The following is a 12,649-nucleotide window of genomic DNA, read 5'->3' as shown; positions in this document are numbered from 1 at the left end:
TATCATACTTTATAACGTAAATAAGAACTTGACCTATTAAGAAAAGCAGTAATGAAAAGAAAATCTGAAATTCATAAAAATTACAAGTTTCTGATGACAATTAGCTTAATTAAACCAGGTACAAGATTATATAATTGTATTTTCTATCCAATTATCCATATAATATCTTATCCAGAAAAAATAACTTGATCAATACCAAATGATTTTTTAACTAGTAAATAAAGTATTTTCTTTACACACACATTGTATATCATAGTTTTTTTTTTTTTGGTTTCGCAAAACATCCAAAAACAAATATGCTATAAAAGTGACAATTTTAGCAAAACGAAACCCTTATTTCACATTTATCATTGTTTTATGAAATTATATTTCTTTTCATATTTATGATTGTTTTATGAAATTTTCTTTCTTTTCACATTTATTATTGTTTTATTACATTATCTCTATTTTCACATTTATCATTGTTTTATTACATTATCTCTATTTTCAAATTTATCAATGATTTATAGAATTCTTTTTCTTTCCACATTTATCATTGTTTTATGACATTATCTTTCTTTTCATATTTATCATTGTTTTATCAAATTCTATTTCCTTTCACATTTATCATTGTTTTATGACATTATCTCTATTTTCATATTTATCATTGTTTTATATGATTCTTTTTCTTTTCATATTAATCATTGATTTATAGAATTCTCTTTCTTTTCATATTTATCATTGCTTTATGAAATTTTCTCGATATTATTGAATGCCCTCTTAGCATTGCAATCAAAGCGAATTCGATAGAAATTGTCAAATTCTTAGTTGAGCACGGTTCTGATGTTAACATGAAACTTATTCTCTTTCTTTTCATATTTATCATTGATTTATCAAATTCTATTTCTTTTCATATTTATCAATGTTTTATGACATTCGTTTTCTTTTCATATTTATCATTGATTCATAGAATTCTTTTCCTTTTCATATTTATCATTGTTTTATACAATTCTCTTTCTTTTCATATTAATCGTTGTTTTATGAAATTTTCTTTCTTTTCATATTAATCATCGTTTTATAGAATTCTCTTTCTTTTTATATTAATCATTGTTATATGATATTCTGTTTCTTTTCATATTTATCATTGTTTTATGAATTTCGTTTTCTTTTCAAACTTATCATTGTTTTATACAATTCCTTTTCTTTTCATATTTATCATTGTTTTATATAATTCTCTTTCTTTTCATATTTATCATCGTTTTATGAAATTCTCTTTCTTTTCAAATTTATTATTGTTTTATTACATTATCTTTATTTTCAAATTTATCATTGTTATATGATATTCTGTTTCTTTTCGTATTTATCATTATTTTGTATAATTCTCTTTCTTTTCATATTAATCTTTGTTTTATGAAATTTTCTTTCTTTTCATATTAATCGTCGTTTTATAGAATTTTCTTTCTTTTCACATTTATCATCGTTTTATAGAATTCTTTTTCTTTTCGCATTTATCATTGCTTTATGAAATTCTCTCGATATTATTGAATGCCCTCTTAGCATTGCAATCAAAGCGAATTCGATAGAAATTGTCAAATTCTTAGTTGAGCACGGTTCTGATGTTAACATGAAACTTATTCTCTTTCTTTTCATATTTATCATTGATTTATGAAATTTTCTTTCTTTTCACATTTATCATTGTTTTATTACATTATCTCTATTTTCAAATTTATCATTGTTTTATATGATTCTTTTTCTTTTCATATTAATCATTGATTTATACCATTCTCTTTCTTTTCAAATTTATCAATGTTTTATGAAATTCTATTTCATTTCTTATTAATCATTGTTTTATGAAATTCTCTTTCTTTTTATATTAATCATTACTTTTTATAATTCGTTTTCTTTTCATATTTATTATTATTATATAGGATTCGCTTTGTTTTAATACTTATCATTACTTTATATAATGCCATTTCTTTTCATATTTATCACTATTTTATTACATTATCTATATTTTCATATTTAACAATTTTTAATGCAATTCTCTTTCTTTTCATATTAATCATTGTTTTATATGATTCTCTTTCTTTTCAAATTTATCATTGTTATATGATATTCTGTTTCTTTTCATATTAATCATTGTTTTATGAATTTCGTTTTCTTTTCAAATTTATCATTGTTATATGATATTCTGTTTCTTTTCATATTAATCATTGTTTTATGAATTTCGTTTTCTTTTCAAATTTATCATTGTTATATGATATTCTGTTTCTTTTCATATTTATCATTGTTTTATATAATTCTCTTTCTTTTCATATTTATCATCGTTTTATGAAATTCTCTTTCTTTTCAAATTTATTATTGTTTTATTACATTATCTCTATTTTCAAATTTATCATTGTTTTATGACATTATCTTTCTTTTCATATTTATCATTGTTTTATTACATTATCTCTATTTTCAAATTTATCATTGTTTTATAGAATTCTTTTTCTTTTCGCATTTATCATTGCTTTATGAAATTCTCTCGATATTATTGAATGCCCTCTTAGCATTGCAATCAAAGCGAATTCGATAGAAATTGTCAAATTCTTAGTTGAGCACGGTTCTGATGTTAACATGAAACTTATTCTCTTTCTTTTCATATTCATCAATGATTTATAGAATTCTTTTTCTTTTCACATTTATCATTGTTTTATGACATTATATTTCTTTTCATATTTATGATTGTTTTATCAAGTTCTCTTTCTTTTTATATTAATCATTGTTTTATCAAATTTTCTTTCTTTTAATATTTATCATTGTTTAATTACATTATTTCTATTTTCATATTTATCAATGTTTTATGAAATTTTCTTGATAATAATGAATGTCTCCTTAGTATTGCAATCAAAGAGAATTCAACAGAAATTGTCAAATTATTAGTTGAACATGGTGCTAAGAAGAACTAAATATTGTAATGCTTGCATTATATAAGAATAAACATTCCATATTAATAATTTAAAGTTAAAATTTGATGCCAAACACTCCATACTTTTTACCAACTTTATATAACACAAAGCTTCTCAAATTTCAACGGTTTTAAACAATCAAAATTATCAAATTTTATGGCCAAAATTCATGTTTGTAAACCTTGTGTAGTTTTAAATAAGAATTTGTTTATAAATTATTGCTTTATTTAAAAGCACATTATCTAAATATTATTAAGGGTGAGTCATACATTAGAATCAGCATTAAAATTATATTTAATTGTGGCTTCATTCAAATTTGTAATAACGACTAACAATGGAGGAGTGTTCTTGATACCAACATTGATTTCACCAATTACTTCCCCAACGGTGGTTTTATTTGGAGATTTAATTCTAAAAAGTCAGAGATTATTTTAAAAAAAAATATGTTGCTGCTGCCAAGGCTGCCGTACCAACTACTAAAAATTGTGCAATGATACTAAAAAAAGTTGATAAAAATTTTAAAGATGCCCTATTACGATAATGTAAATATTAAATAAATAACCTTATTAGAACTCGAATGTATGGATTATCCAGATTCTAGGTACTCAATATAATAGCCTTAAAAGTGTTTTTCTGAGGGTAGTCTATCGTATAAAGGGCACCCTTAATTTTGACACTTTTATAAAATTTAATGTCGAATCCTAAGGATATTGAATATGATCAATATTGCAAAGGACACAATTTACCCGATGATTGCCTTCACATTAGAAATAAGAGATTCAACAAATTCTTCAATGATTATTTAAAGAAGAATAAAATTGGATGTTACGGCGAACCAGAAATGACCGGCAATTTATTCAATCATTTGGTTATCGATTTCTATGTTGAACATCGTCCAAATGCAATAATTGTAACTGAAATTATAGATAATCCTAATTGGAAAGAAATTGTAACTTTGCTAGATGTGGAAAAAGTTAATAATTTTGTTGAGCTTTTGGACATATTCTCACGAAACGATACTACAGATTTTTCAAATATTAAAATCGGTAAATCGATTTACAGGAAATACAAAGATGATCCTTCAAAATTTAATTATGACTTACTCAAATTTCTTGAATATGAAGGTTTCCAATATGGAGAGCGACTCTTCTTTCATTTTAATGAAGATAATCTGAAAGATTTGAAATTTCATAATTTCAGTGTTTTTCCAAAGGAAGCCGAATCGTCTTTTCGAATGAAAATGTTTACAATTGTTCGAAAAAAAAAGAGCATCCTCCAAAGAAACCTTCTACTCTTTCTATGTGGTTCAAAAGAATCTTTTGCTGGGACAATGATGATAATCCTATGAGGGAAAGACTAAAACATACTAAGGGCTATCTTAAATTAAAATCCGAGTAGTCTAATTGGAAAATTCTGGCAAGAGTTTTATAAATTTATAGGGGATCTTTTGAAGAGGATATGTATTATTCAGCCAATTATATGGCATTTGCCAATACTTAAAGTTAACCTTATAAATCTCAAACAGTGGCCAAGAAAAGAGTGATGCATCACTATCTAACAAATCATAGAGGTGTTACTCAATTGGTGTGAGACAAATCCTATTTACAGCTAATGTGGACCGATATATTCATTATATTTCATACAAGATACTCAATAATATATCAAATTCCGCCAGATAACGATATGTATCAAATTTAACTACTAAACAATATTTGCTTATCGATAACATGTAGATTAACATAAGAACATTGTATAAGAAATTTCCACTCCATAGTAATTTCTTTCTCATTTGATTCAAATTAAAAATTCTAAATACATTTCTCAAATTTATTTTAATGTATATATACTAATAGGAAAAAATGTTAATTTGAAAGATAAATCTAACAATTTTATTCTGCGTTGAACTTGGCAACGGCCTTGCCACCTTCTGAAACGGCATGCTTGGCAAGATCGCCTGGAAGAACAAGACGAACAGCTGTCTGAACTTCGCGGGAACCAAGTGTGTTACGTTCGTTCATATCGACAAGACGAGCGCCTTCCTGAGCGATACGTTCGAAGATATCTGTAACGAAGGAGTTCATGACCATCATAGCCTTGTTGGAGATACCGATATCTGGGTGGACCTGCTTAAGAACCTTGAAGATGTAGGAGGAGAATGTTTCGGCACGCTTCTTGTGGCGAAGCTTCTTGTCTTGCTTGGCAGCGTTGGCGGCATCGACGCCCTCGACGGCTGGTTTCTTCTCTGTTGGTGTTTTAGAGGCTGGCTTCTTGGAAGACATTCTAAAATAATGATCACTTTTTCGGCGCCATGGTCTGAAAAAAAGGCTACTAAATTTGATGGGTGCAAAATGGCATATTCGGAAAATATTCAATATGACATTTTGCACCATGAAAATTTTGAATAATGAAGGTTATTAAATGGCGGGGAAATTGTTCACCTCATTCATTGATAATGCCAGCTAAGAAAGGTGTTAAGAAAACAGCAACAAAGACAGCAGTAGATGGTGAACGCCAACATCCAAAGACACGTTCATCTCGTGCCGGTCTTCAGTTCCCAGTCGGCCGTCTTCACAGATTCCTCCGTGAAGGCCGTTATGGTGAGCGTGTCGGTGCTGGTGCTCCAGTCTTCATGGCTGCTGTTCTTGAATATCTTACTGTCGAAGTTCTCGAACTTGCCGGTAACGCTGCTCGTGATAACAAGAAGACACGTATCTCTCCACGTCACATCATGCTTGCCGTTCGTAACGATGAAGAATTGAACCAATTACTCTCCAACATCACCATCGCTTCTGCAGGTGTTGTTCCACACATCCACAAGGTCCTCCTTGGCAATCCAAAGAAGGGTAAGGATGCTTCCCAGACACAAGAATAAACTTGTTTATGTATTTATTATTTTCAAATCAAAAAATAATTTAAATTTTCCAAAATTTGATAAATGGAATTTAAGATTTCCATATATGATTTGAGTCATCCTACATGAAGCTTGTTATAATTACAATGTGAGAGATCTAATAAAGCAGTGTTGTGGATATCAAATTTTTTTTCAATGGAATTTTAGGTTGTGGAATTCTGAATAAACTTTGATTTGATTATGAAATCTGATTGGGCACAAAAAATGAAGACAATAGGATAAATTTTAATGTGCGAATAAAATTGTTCTGTTGTTGCTAATGCAACTCCTTAAATTTGCGGTTATTTAGGAATCAGAGTATTGATATAGGAGTGAATCAATGAAAATTAAAGATAGAAAGGAAAATTTTACATACAAACAAAAGAAACTATAAAAAGAAATGCGTGATCTATAACAAAAAATCTTCTCATAACAAAAAGTTACGATAATTCTCCCATCCGCTGAGAGTCGCGTTATAATGAGTTATACAAGAACTAAGAGCGATTCTGAATTTCGTAATATATTCAGGGGTTATTTTTGACTTTAAGTGCTCTGAAATTTTTCTTGTGGTAGCAATTTCATCCATTGTTGCCATAAGATAAACGCCGCAATCTGTGTTGTTGTTCTGAATTGGCCCTTTCATATTCTTGAAGCTGTAGTTCTTAATTTTAAGGCCTTCAGCTATTTTGTCTGTTAAATGTTTGGCTGGGACAACATTCACATTTTTGAGAGAGTCGAAATGCAAAAATGTGTTTTTCATTGTACGGTACCATATAAGCAAAGACCAATGTCCCATCAAATCACCTTTCAAATTTGATAATGGAAAGAAAATTATATCATACTTTTCAAATGAGGCTGTTTCGATAATTTCCGTTGCTTTTTCTGTGTCTAATCTTTGAAGTAGTTGCGTAACTGATGGGGAAACGAATTTGTATAAGGCAAGTTCCTTATCAAATCGATGGGCTTCCAATGCACAAAGAAAGTGAACAATTGTGTCATCTATTTTCCCACCAATCTTGAGCGTCTCAAGGTTTTCCCTAGTACAACTAACGTCGTCAATATGCGCTAGGATAGGGGAGAACAAAATTTTTTTGAGAAATTGGATGCCTCAATTTTTTCAAGGAAACCATTCAAAATTGGCCAATGAAATAAACAATAAATATTTCTTATTGTATTGAGTTGTTGATATCCAGTATTTTTCAGACCGTTAGATTTCCTTCAAATAATATATAAAAAACGATATACATTAAATATGGAACAATCAAAAAACTTTATTAAAAAATTGAAAATCAAATCACTTTTTTTGTGAGTGCGTGTTAAAAAGTTAGGATTATCTAGAATTATGAGGCACAGCGTGAATTTAAAATATTTTAATTTTAAAAATCTGTTTTTTATGATGGGTTGAATTTGAAAGTGTGTCAATTTAAAAAGATATATGCCACAAAAAATTCACTAAAATATTTTTAGCACATGATTGTGATGTGATTCATTTGAAATTCTACATAAAATCAAATTTTGAAAGGCAAAACTCCAAATAAAGTTTTATCTGATGATTATTGCATTTCAGTATATAATAAATTATTTGCATTTTTTATTCAGAATTCTCAAAAAGCAATAAGAATTGAAATTTCGAAATCAAAAATTTGCGTTCTTGGTGCATTTTCCTGTAATTGTGAATTCATGTGCTTTGCACGTTACAATAGCGATAATATGGGTTGAAAACGAATGAAAACGTGATTTTTGAGTTAATATAAATTCTCATTTCAAATACCAACAAACATCAATATTCAATCAAGAATATCTCATCTCTTGCTGATATATTAAAGTATGATGCCCTCGTGTTTGATTATAACGCAAATCTGTTTATTAAATATTAGGGTTTTTGAGGATTTCATATTTCGAAAAGGTTACACCAATAAGAATTCGAAGGCATGAGCTCAGCAGATTGGATGTTTATGCACCTTCTATTTGGCATGATTCATTCAAAAAAAAGTAAACAACACTGTAAAAATCGTATGTGAGAAGTAACGCTGCTGACCTATATGAGTAAACAGTGTTTGAAGCTATTTTATCTTCTTGAAGGCTCAAAAACACAGTTGTGATTCTTTTTTTATGTTAAAAAACGATAAAAAAATCGATCCAATGAGTGAAAAAGCATCTTTCTTCTCACGATTTCGTACTAAAAGTGGCAATATAGAAACTAATTCGAAGCCTAGTACACCTGAAACTCTCACTCGTAGTTCATCTACAAATTTAAAGAGAGAATTACAAATTGAACAACTTCTTCAAGAACCGATTATAGATTTAGAAAAAATTAGAAATATGGCCTGGGCTGGCATTCCAAGTCAGCATCGAGCCAGAATATGGAGATTGTTTTTGGATTATGAACCAGTAAATACTTCATTAACAGAGCAAACATTAATCCATAAACGTGGAGATTATTTTGATTGTATGGGACGTGTTTATGGTGAAAGCCAAAGAAATTATTGGACAAATGCGCAAAAAACTACAATCAGCCAAATTCAAAAAGATTTACCTCGAACAAGTGTTGCAATATTAAGAAATCTGCGTGTTAAAAATTTATTCGAGAGGGTTCTCTTTGTTTATTCAGTTCGACATCCAGCATCAGGATATGTTCAAGGAATGAACGATGTTTTACAGCCTTTCTTCTTTGCATTCCTACTACCTTTTGTTCCTGATTGCGCCACAGCTCGCGATCTAGCAATGAAAGAAAATATTGATGAAGTCGATGAAAAAACTCTTCAAGAAGTCGAAGCAGATTGTTTCTGGTGCTTCTCTAAGCTTCTTGATGGCCTTCAAGATCTATATACAAAGGACCAACCAGGTTTATATAAAATGCTCGAAAGTTTGCAGAATATTGTTGACAGAGTCGCCCCAGAACTATCCAAACACATCATGAAAGAGGAAATTCAATACCAGGAGTTTGCTTTCAGATGGGTAAACTGTTTATTGGTTAGAGAATTTTCGATGGAAATTACATTTAGAATCTGGGATTCTTATTTGGCCAGACATAACCATGTTGCCACAACCCATATATATGTATGTGCAGCAATGATGGAATTTCTCTCTGCAAAGCTAATTCCTTTGAATCACAGCGAATTTGTCATATTTTTGCAGTCAATCGATCCAGCTTCGTGGACAAAGGATAGCATTGAGGAAATTTTTGCTCAGGCATATGTCTATGAGGGAATGTTTTCAAGATCTCCTTCTCATTTGAAGTCTGCATCAATGCCTTCCCTTCTTAAGTGATTTATATATTATTTTTGTAGTTGATAGAAAAGTGGTGATAATTAATAACTCTTGAGTGACCTAATTATTACTAAATTATTTGTTTTTTATCATTCTTTCAAAATTTCTTTTTATTATATTTATGTTGACTTCTACTACAAGTTTTCAATTAATTTCGGTTTTTGAGAAAATTCCAAAAATGAAATTGGATTTTTGTTCTTATTTTTAAAAAAATTAAGATATACGAGATTGTTGAAATGCTATAAATTCATAAAGACATAATTTTTAAAAGATATAACGAAAAATAATTTACAATCTTGAAGCTGTATCATCGAAGTCCTTAAGCATATCGTTGATAGACTTTGTGTAGCTATTGTTAAGGCTCATAACCATTTGAATTTGTTGTTTGAGTTTTTCATAATCTGTTCCGCGATGTAAAGCAACTGCCTGGTTAATCATGATGCTATCATCATTAGGGAAGTTCTCAGAAGCATTTTGAATTGACATCTGAGCATTATCCCATTCGCCAAGAGCGCAATAACAGCAACTGATTGCATTTGCGAGTAGAGGTGAGAGAGGTAATCTATCTGCAATATCTTGTAATGAATAAAGTGCTTTCTTGATTTCGTCTTTTTCTAAATAAAGTGAAACAAAAGCAGTCCAAATACTTTTAAGGACTTGCTCACTAATATTCTCTAATTCCTTTTGAGCAAGGTCGGGTCTATTCAAAAGTAATAAACAATGTATTCTTTCGGCAATTGCCTCTGAATTTGTGTTTCCATTTAACGTTAAGAGAGCATCTGGTATGTTATCTGACATAATATATAGCATAGCCTTTGAAATTGCATAATATGGATTTGTTGCAACTGTCTGTTCGTCACCAACTGGAATTAAATTGGCAATTTCAGTCTCGTTGTTACATTTCTTGGCCTGAGCAATGAGATAAACTCCTTTATGCATATCATTGGCCTGGGCTTTAACTTGATTCAATACGAAATCTGTTTGTCCAAGATTTAATCTAGCGCGTAAAACCATAAATTCTGTCTGCTCATCAAGCTTCTTCATATCTTTTGTGTCTGAAAGAACCTTGGAGTAGAGTCCAGCATAGAAAGAATCATGGATTTCTTCCATATTTTTTGAGAATTTTTTTTATTATTGAACAGAACGATGATTACCCAATCTAGACTTTAAACGATGTATTTCATTTAACCATCCTGAATTCAATCATTCTTCAAATGAACTATCCATCCTTTCCCCTATTATTATTATTTCCAGTATCGATTATATAGAATTTATCAATGCCGATTGAGGATTTTTGTCATTTAACATGAATACTCAAGGATGAGAATAGATAGAATTCATGAATTTATAGTATTATGAAAATATAGATTAAAAAAAACCAAATAGGAAGCATTTGAAAAATATCCATGTTTAAAAACAAATATCTGATATGTGTATATATACATTACAAATATATAGTATACAAAATATACTTAGAAAGAAGAATGTGGTTTCTTTCCAAGAAATGAAGCAATTCCTAATGCAAATATGCATACAGGGAGTATATTTAACTTTGATGTGATTTCAATTGTATCTTTTCTTGTCTTTCTAATGATAATAAGTTGTTGTTCATTATCTTGATTTTTGAGTATGCAATTTTTAATTGATATTTGACGCTGAACATCCCCAAAAGCAGGTTCATCATTTATTGATGTATTGACTAATGGTGAAGGGTAATTTGGTTCAAACAAGAAAAATACTTTCATTTTTCTGTCTCCATCGGATGCCTGGCGTGGCAAATGAAAATCAATGTCCATGACTGAATCTGGGTTCGATTCTCTTGTAATAAGAGAAAAATGAGAATTTTCGTATAACATGTTGAGTTCGGCAATAAAAGAAGGAGAGCTTAAATGTATTTCGTTACCTGCTGTAATCGGAATTGTTTTTGCGGAGAATGTTTTTGCTTTTGCGATCATATTTTCTTCGTTTTCCTGAGTGTAATAAAAATAATGTCTAATTCCGTTTATTTTGGTTACCTTCTTCCTTGTGATAACTCCTTTAACAAAGTCATTATTTGGAAAGTATATCTCTTTTAAAAAATCTGAGGAAATATTGTCTGTTTCATTAATTGTCCTTAATGGACTTGTTACATTCCTAACTCTTGTTACAGGTGCTGGGCTTGATTTTGGTTCAGCCTTTTTAGGAGTCCTGGTTCTTCTTGGTGATGACATTTTAGATAAAATTTTCAAAAAAAAAACGCTATAAAAAGATAAAAAATTTAAAATAAATGCAAGAAAGTGTTCCCAGTGTAGCTGGAAATGAATTTTCTTCATTTAAAAAGGAGTTATTTTTTCCAAAAATTTTTTAATTTAATAAAAATAAAATTCATTATTATAGAAAGTTTTTTCAAAATTTAAAAAATAAAAAAATTTTGGAAAATAAAAAATCGGTGAATCAATTTTAAAATATATAATACATCTGTGTTGCTTTGAAAAAGTAAGAAATTAATGAAATTTATACATTATATAGAAAAAATTTCAATATATCCTCTAATTAATGATGCCATATAGTTACCAAGACTTTATATAATAACAAATAATGACTTATAGCTTTGTATTCCTATAATAAAAAGAATATTTCTTTATATCGTTGGATTTGAAGGAAGGTGGTTAGATAAAAATAATCTTGAGTCAAGACAAAACAATTTATTACTGTTACAGCAACAACACAAAACAATATATAAAGTTATGAAAAAGTAAAAAGATAATTTCGTATATAAATGTAGCATTTTCGATAATTGTGAGTAATTGATAGTTTCGTTGGGGATCTATTTGAAAAAAAAAGAACACTTGTAAAATTTAATCGATTACTCGCAGAATCAATAAGAATCCATGGTTAAACACCGGAATCTGTTTCTTTTTTAGAATGAATCTGGTGACAAACTGGACACATCAATTGCCATTCAACTGAACAATCACAGCAAAGTGGTAAACAACAACAGCAGCAAAATGAAAGCATAATACATGATACAATTCCACATTTTGAAGGCTTAGGGAATTTTTGAAAACCTCTTCCAAAAAAACCACATCGTGGACAGTGATATTTTGGATCCGTTTCCGGATCAGCAATGAAATGCATTCGATCGGACATCGGTCTCCGTGCATGATCCGGATTGAAATAAAAAGTATTCGAGTCTATATTAGATGTTATTGTAAAATCTTGAAACGATCTTGTCACTTTTATCAATTAATAAATTCTATTGGAGTGGTATTGGCACTTGGTTTTGACCCTTCAAACTATGAGCATCATTTGTTTCTAATGTTTTTATTTCATTTTGCAGATTTTATATTCCTCTATCTTCAATGTCTGAAGAAGTCAGTTATTCTGATAATGAAGAGCTTGGTATTTATGCTGCTAATCTCTTTCATGCATTATTTGCTGATTGGTTCCATTATAGATATATCACATCAAGTTAGAAGAACGTTTTAACGAATTCGTATTTGTCAATAACAAAGCTTAAAATAAAACATCCAAAAACAATATATTGATATTAATGGATCCTAGCAATGACATTTTTTGA

General features: G+C 29.4%; 5 protein-coding genes across 5 annotated transcripts, besides 2 other annotated features; 2 read left to right on the top strand and 3 right to left on the bottom strand.

Annotated features, from left to right (window-relative positions):
- Positions 1-3,455: 3,455 nt before the first annotated feature.
- Positions 3,456-3,594: a mobile genetic element.
- Positions 3,560-3,594: a terminal%2Cinverted (terminal inverted repeat of Kolobok-5_TV transposon ID:TVAGG3_0309760).
- Positions 3,595-4,796: 1,202 nt separating this feature from the next.
- On the bottom strand, positions 4,797-5,228 carry TVAGG3_0309750 (histone H2B; the record flags this gene model as incomplete). Its single annotated transcript, XM_001322228.2, has 1 exon — positions 4,820-5,209. The coding sequence occupies one exon, from the start codon at positions 5,207-5,209 to the stop codon at positions 4,820-4,822; it is 390 nt and encodes a 129-aa protein (XP_001322263.1).
- Positions 5,229-5,371: 143 nt separating this feature from the next.
- Positions 5,372-5,827, top strand: TVAGG3_0309740 (histone H2A; the record flags this gene model as incomplete). The annotated part of the gene is made up of 1 exon (XM_001322229.2): positions 5,383-5,802. One exon carries the CDS (start codon positions 5,383-5,385, stop codon positions 5,800-5,802), a length of 420 nt encoding a protein of 139 aa, XP_001322264.1.
- Positions 5,828-7,406: 1,579 nt separating this feature from the next.
- On the top strand, positions 7,407-9,127 carry TVAGG3_0309730 (regulation of vesicle fusion; the record flags this gene model as incomplete). The annotated part of the gene is made up of 1 exon (XM_001322230.1): positions 7,933-9,090. The coding sequence occupies one exon, from the start codon at positions 7,933-7,935 to the stop codon at positions 9,088-9,090; it is 1,158 nt and encodes a 385-aa protein (XP_001322265.1).
- A 209-nt stretch (positions 9,128-9,336) lies between these two features.
- TVAGG3_0309720 (retrograde vesicle-mediated transport, Golgi to ER) lies at positions 9,337-10,356 on the bottom strand (the record flags this gene model as incomplete). Its single annotated transcript, XM_001322231.1, has 1 exon — positions 9,379-10,200. The coding sequence occupies one exon, from the start codon at positions 10,198-10,200 to the stop codon at positions 9,379-9,381; it is 822 nt and encodes a 273-aa protein (XP_001322266.1).
- Positions 10,357-10,415: 59 nt separating this feature from the next.
- Positions 10,416-11,404, bottom strand: TVAGG3_0309710 (uncharacterized protein; the record flags this gene model as incomplete). The annotated part of the gene is made up of 1 exon (XM_001322232.1): positions 10,563-11,300. The coding sequence occupies one exon, from the start codon at positions 11,298-11,300 to the stop codon at positions 10,563-10,565; it is 738 nt and encodes a 245-aa protein (XP_001322267.1).
- Positions 11,405-12,649: the final 1,245 nt, after the last annotated feature.

The sequence above is a fragment of the Trichomonas vaginalis genome, chromosome V, assembly GCF_026262505.1.
Source record: "Trichomonas vaginalis G3 chromosome V, whole genome shotgun sequence".
In the NCBI taxonomy this organism is placed as follows: Eukaryota; Parabasalia; order Trichomonadida; family Trichomonadidae; genus Trichomonas; species Trichomonas vaginalis.
Note: the sequence above shows the minus strand (reverse complement) of the source record. Positions and strands in the feature narration are given on the sequence as shown.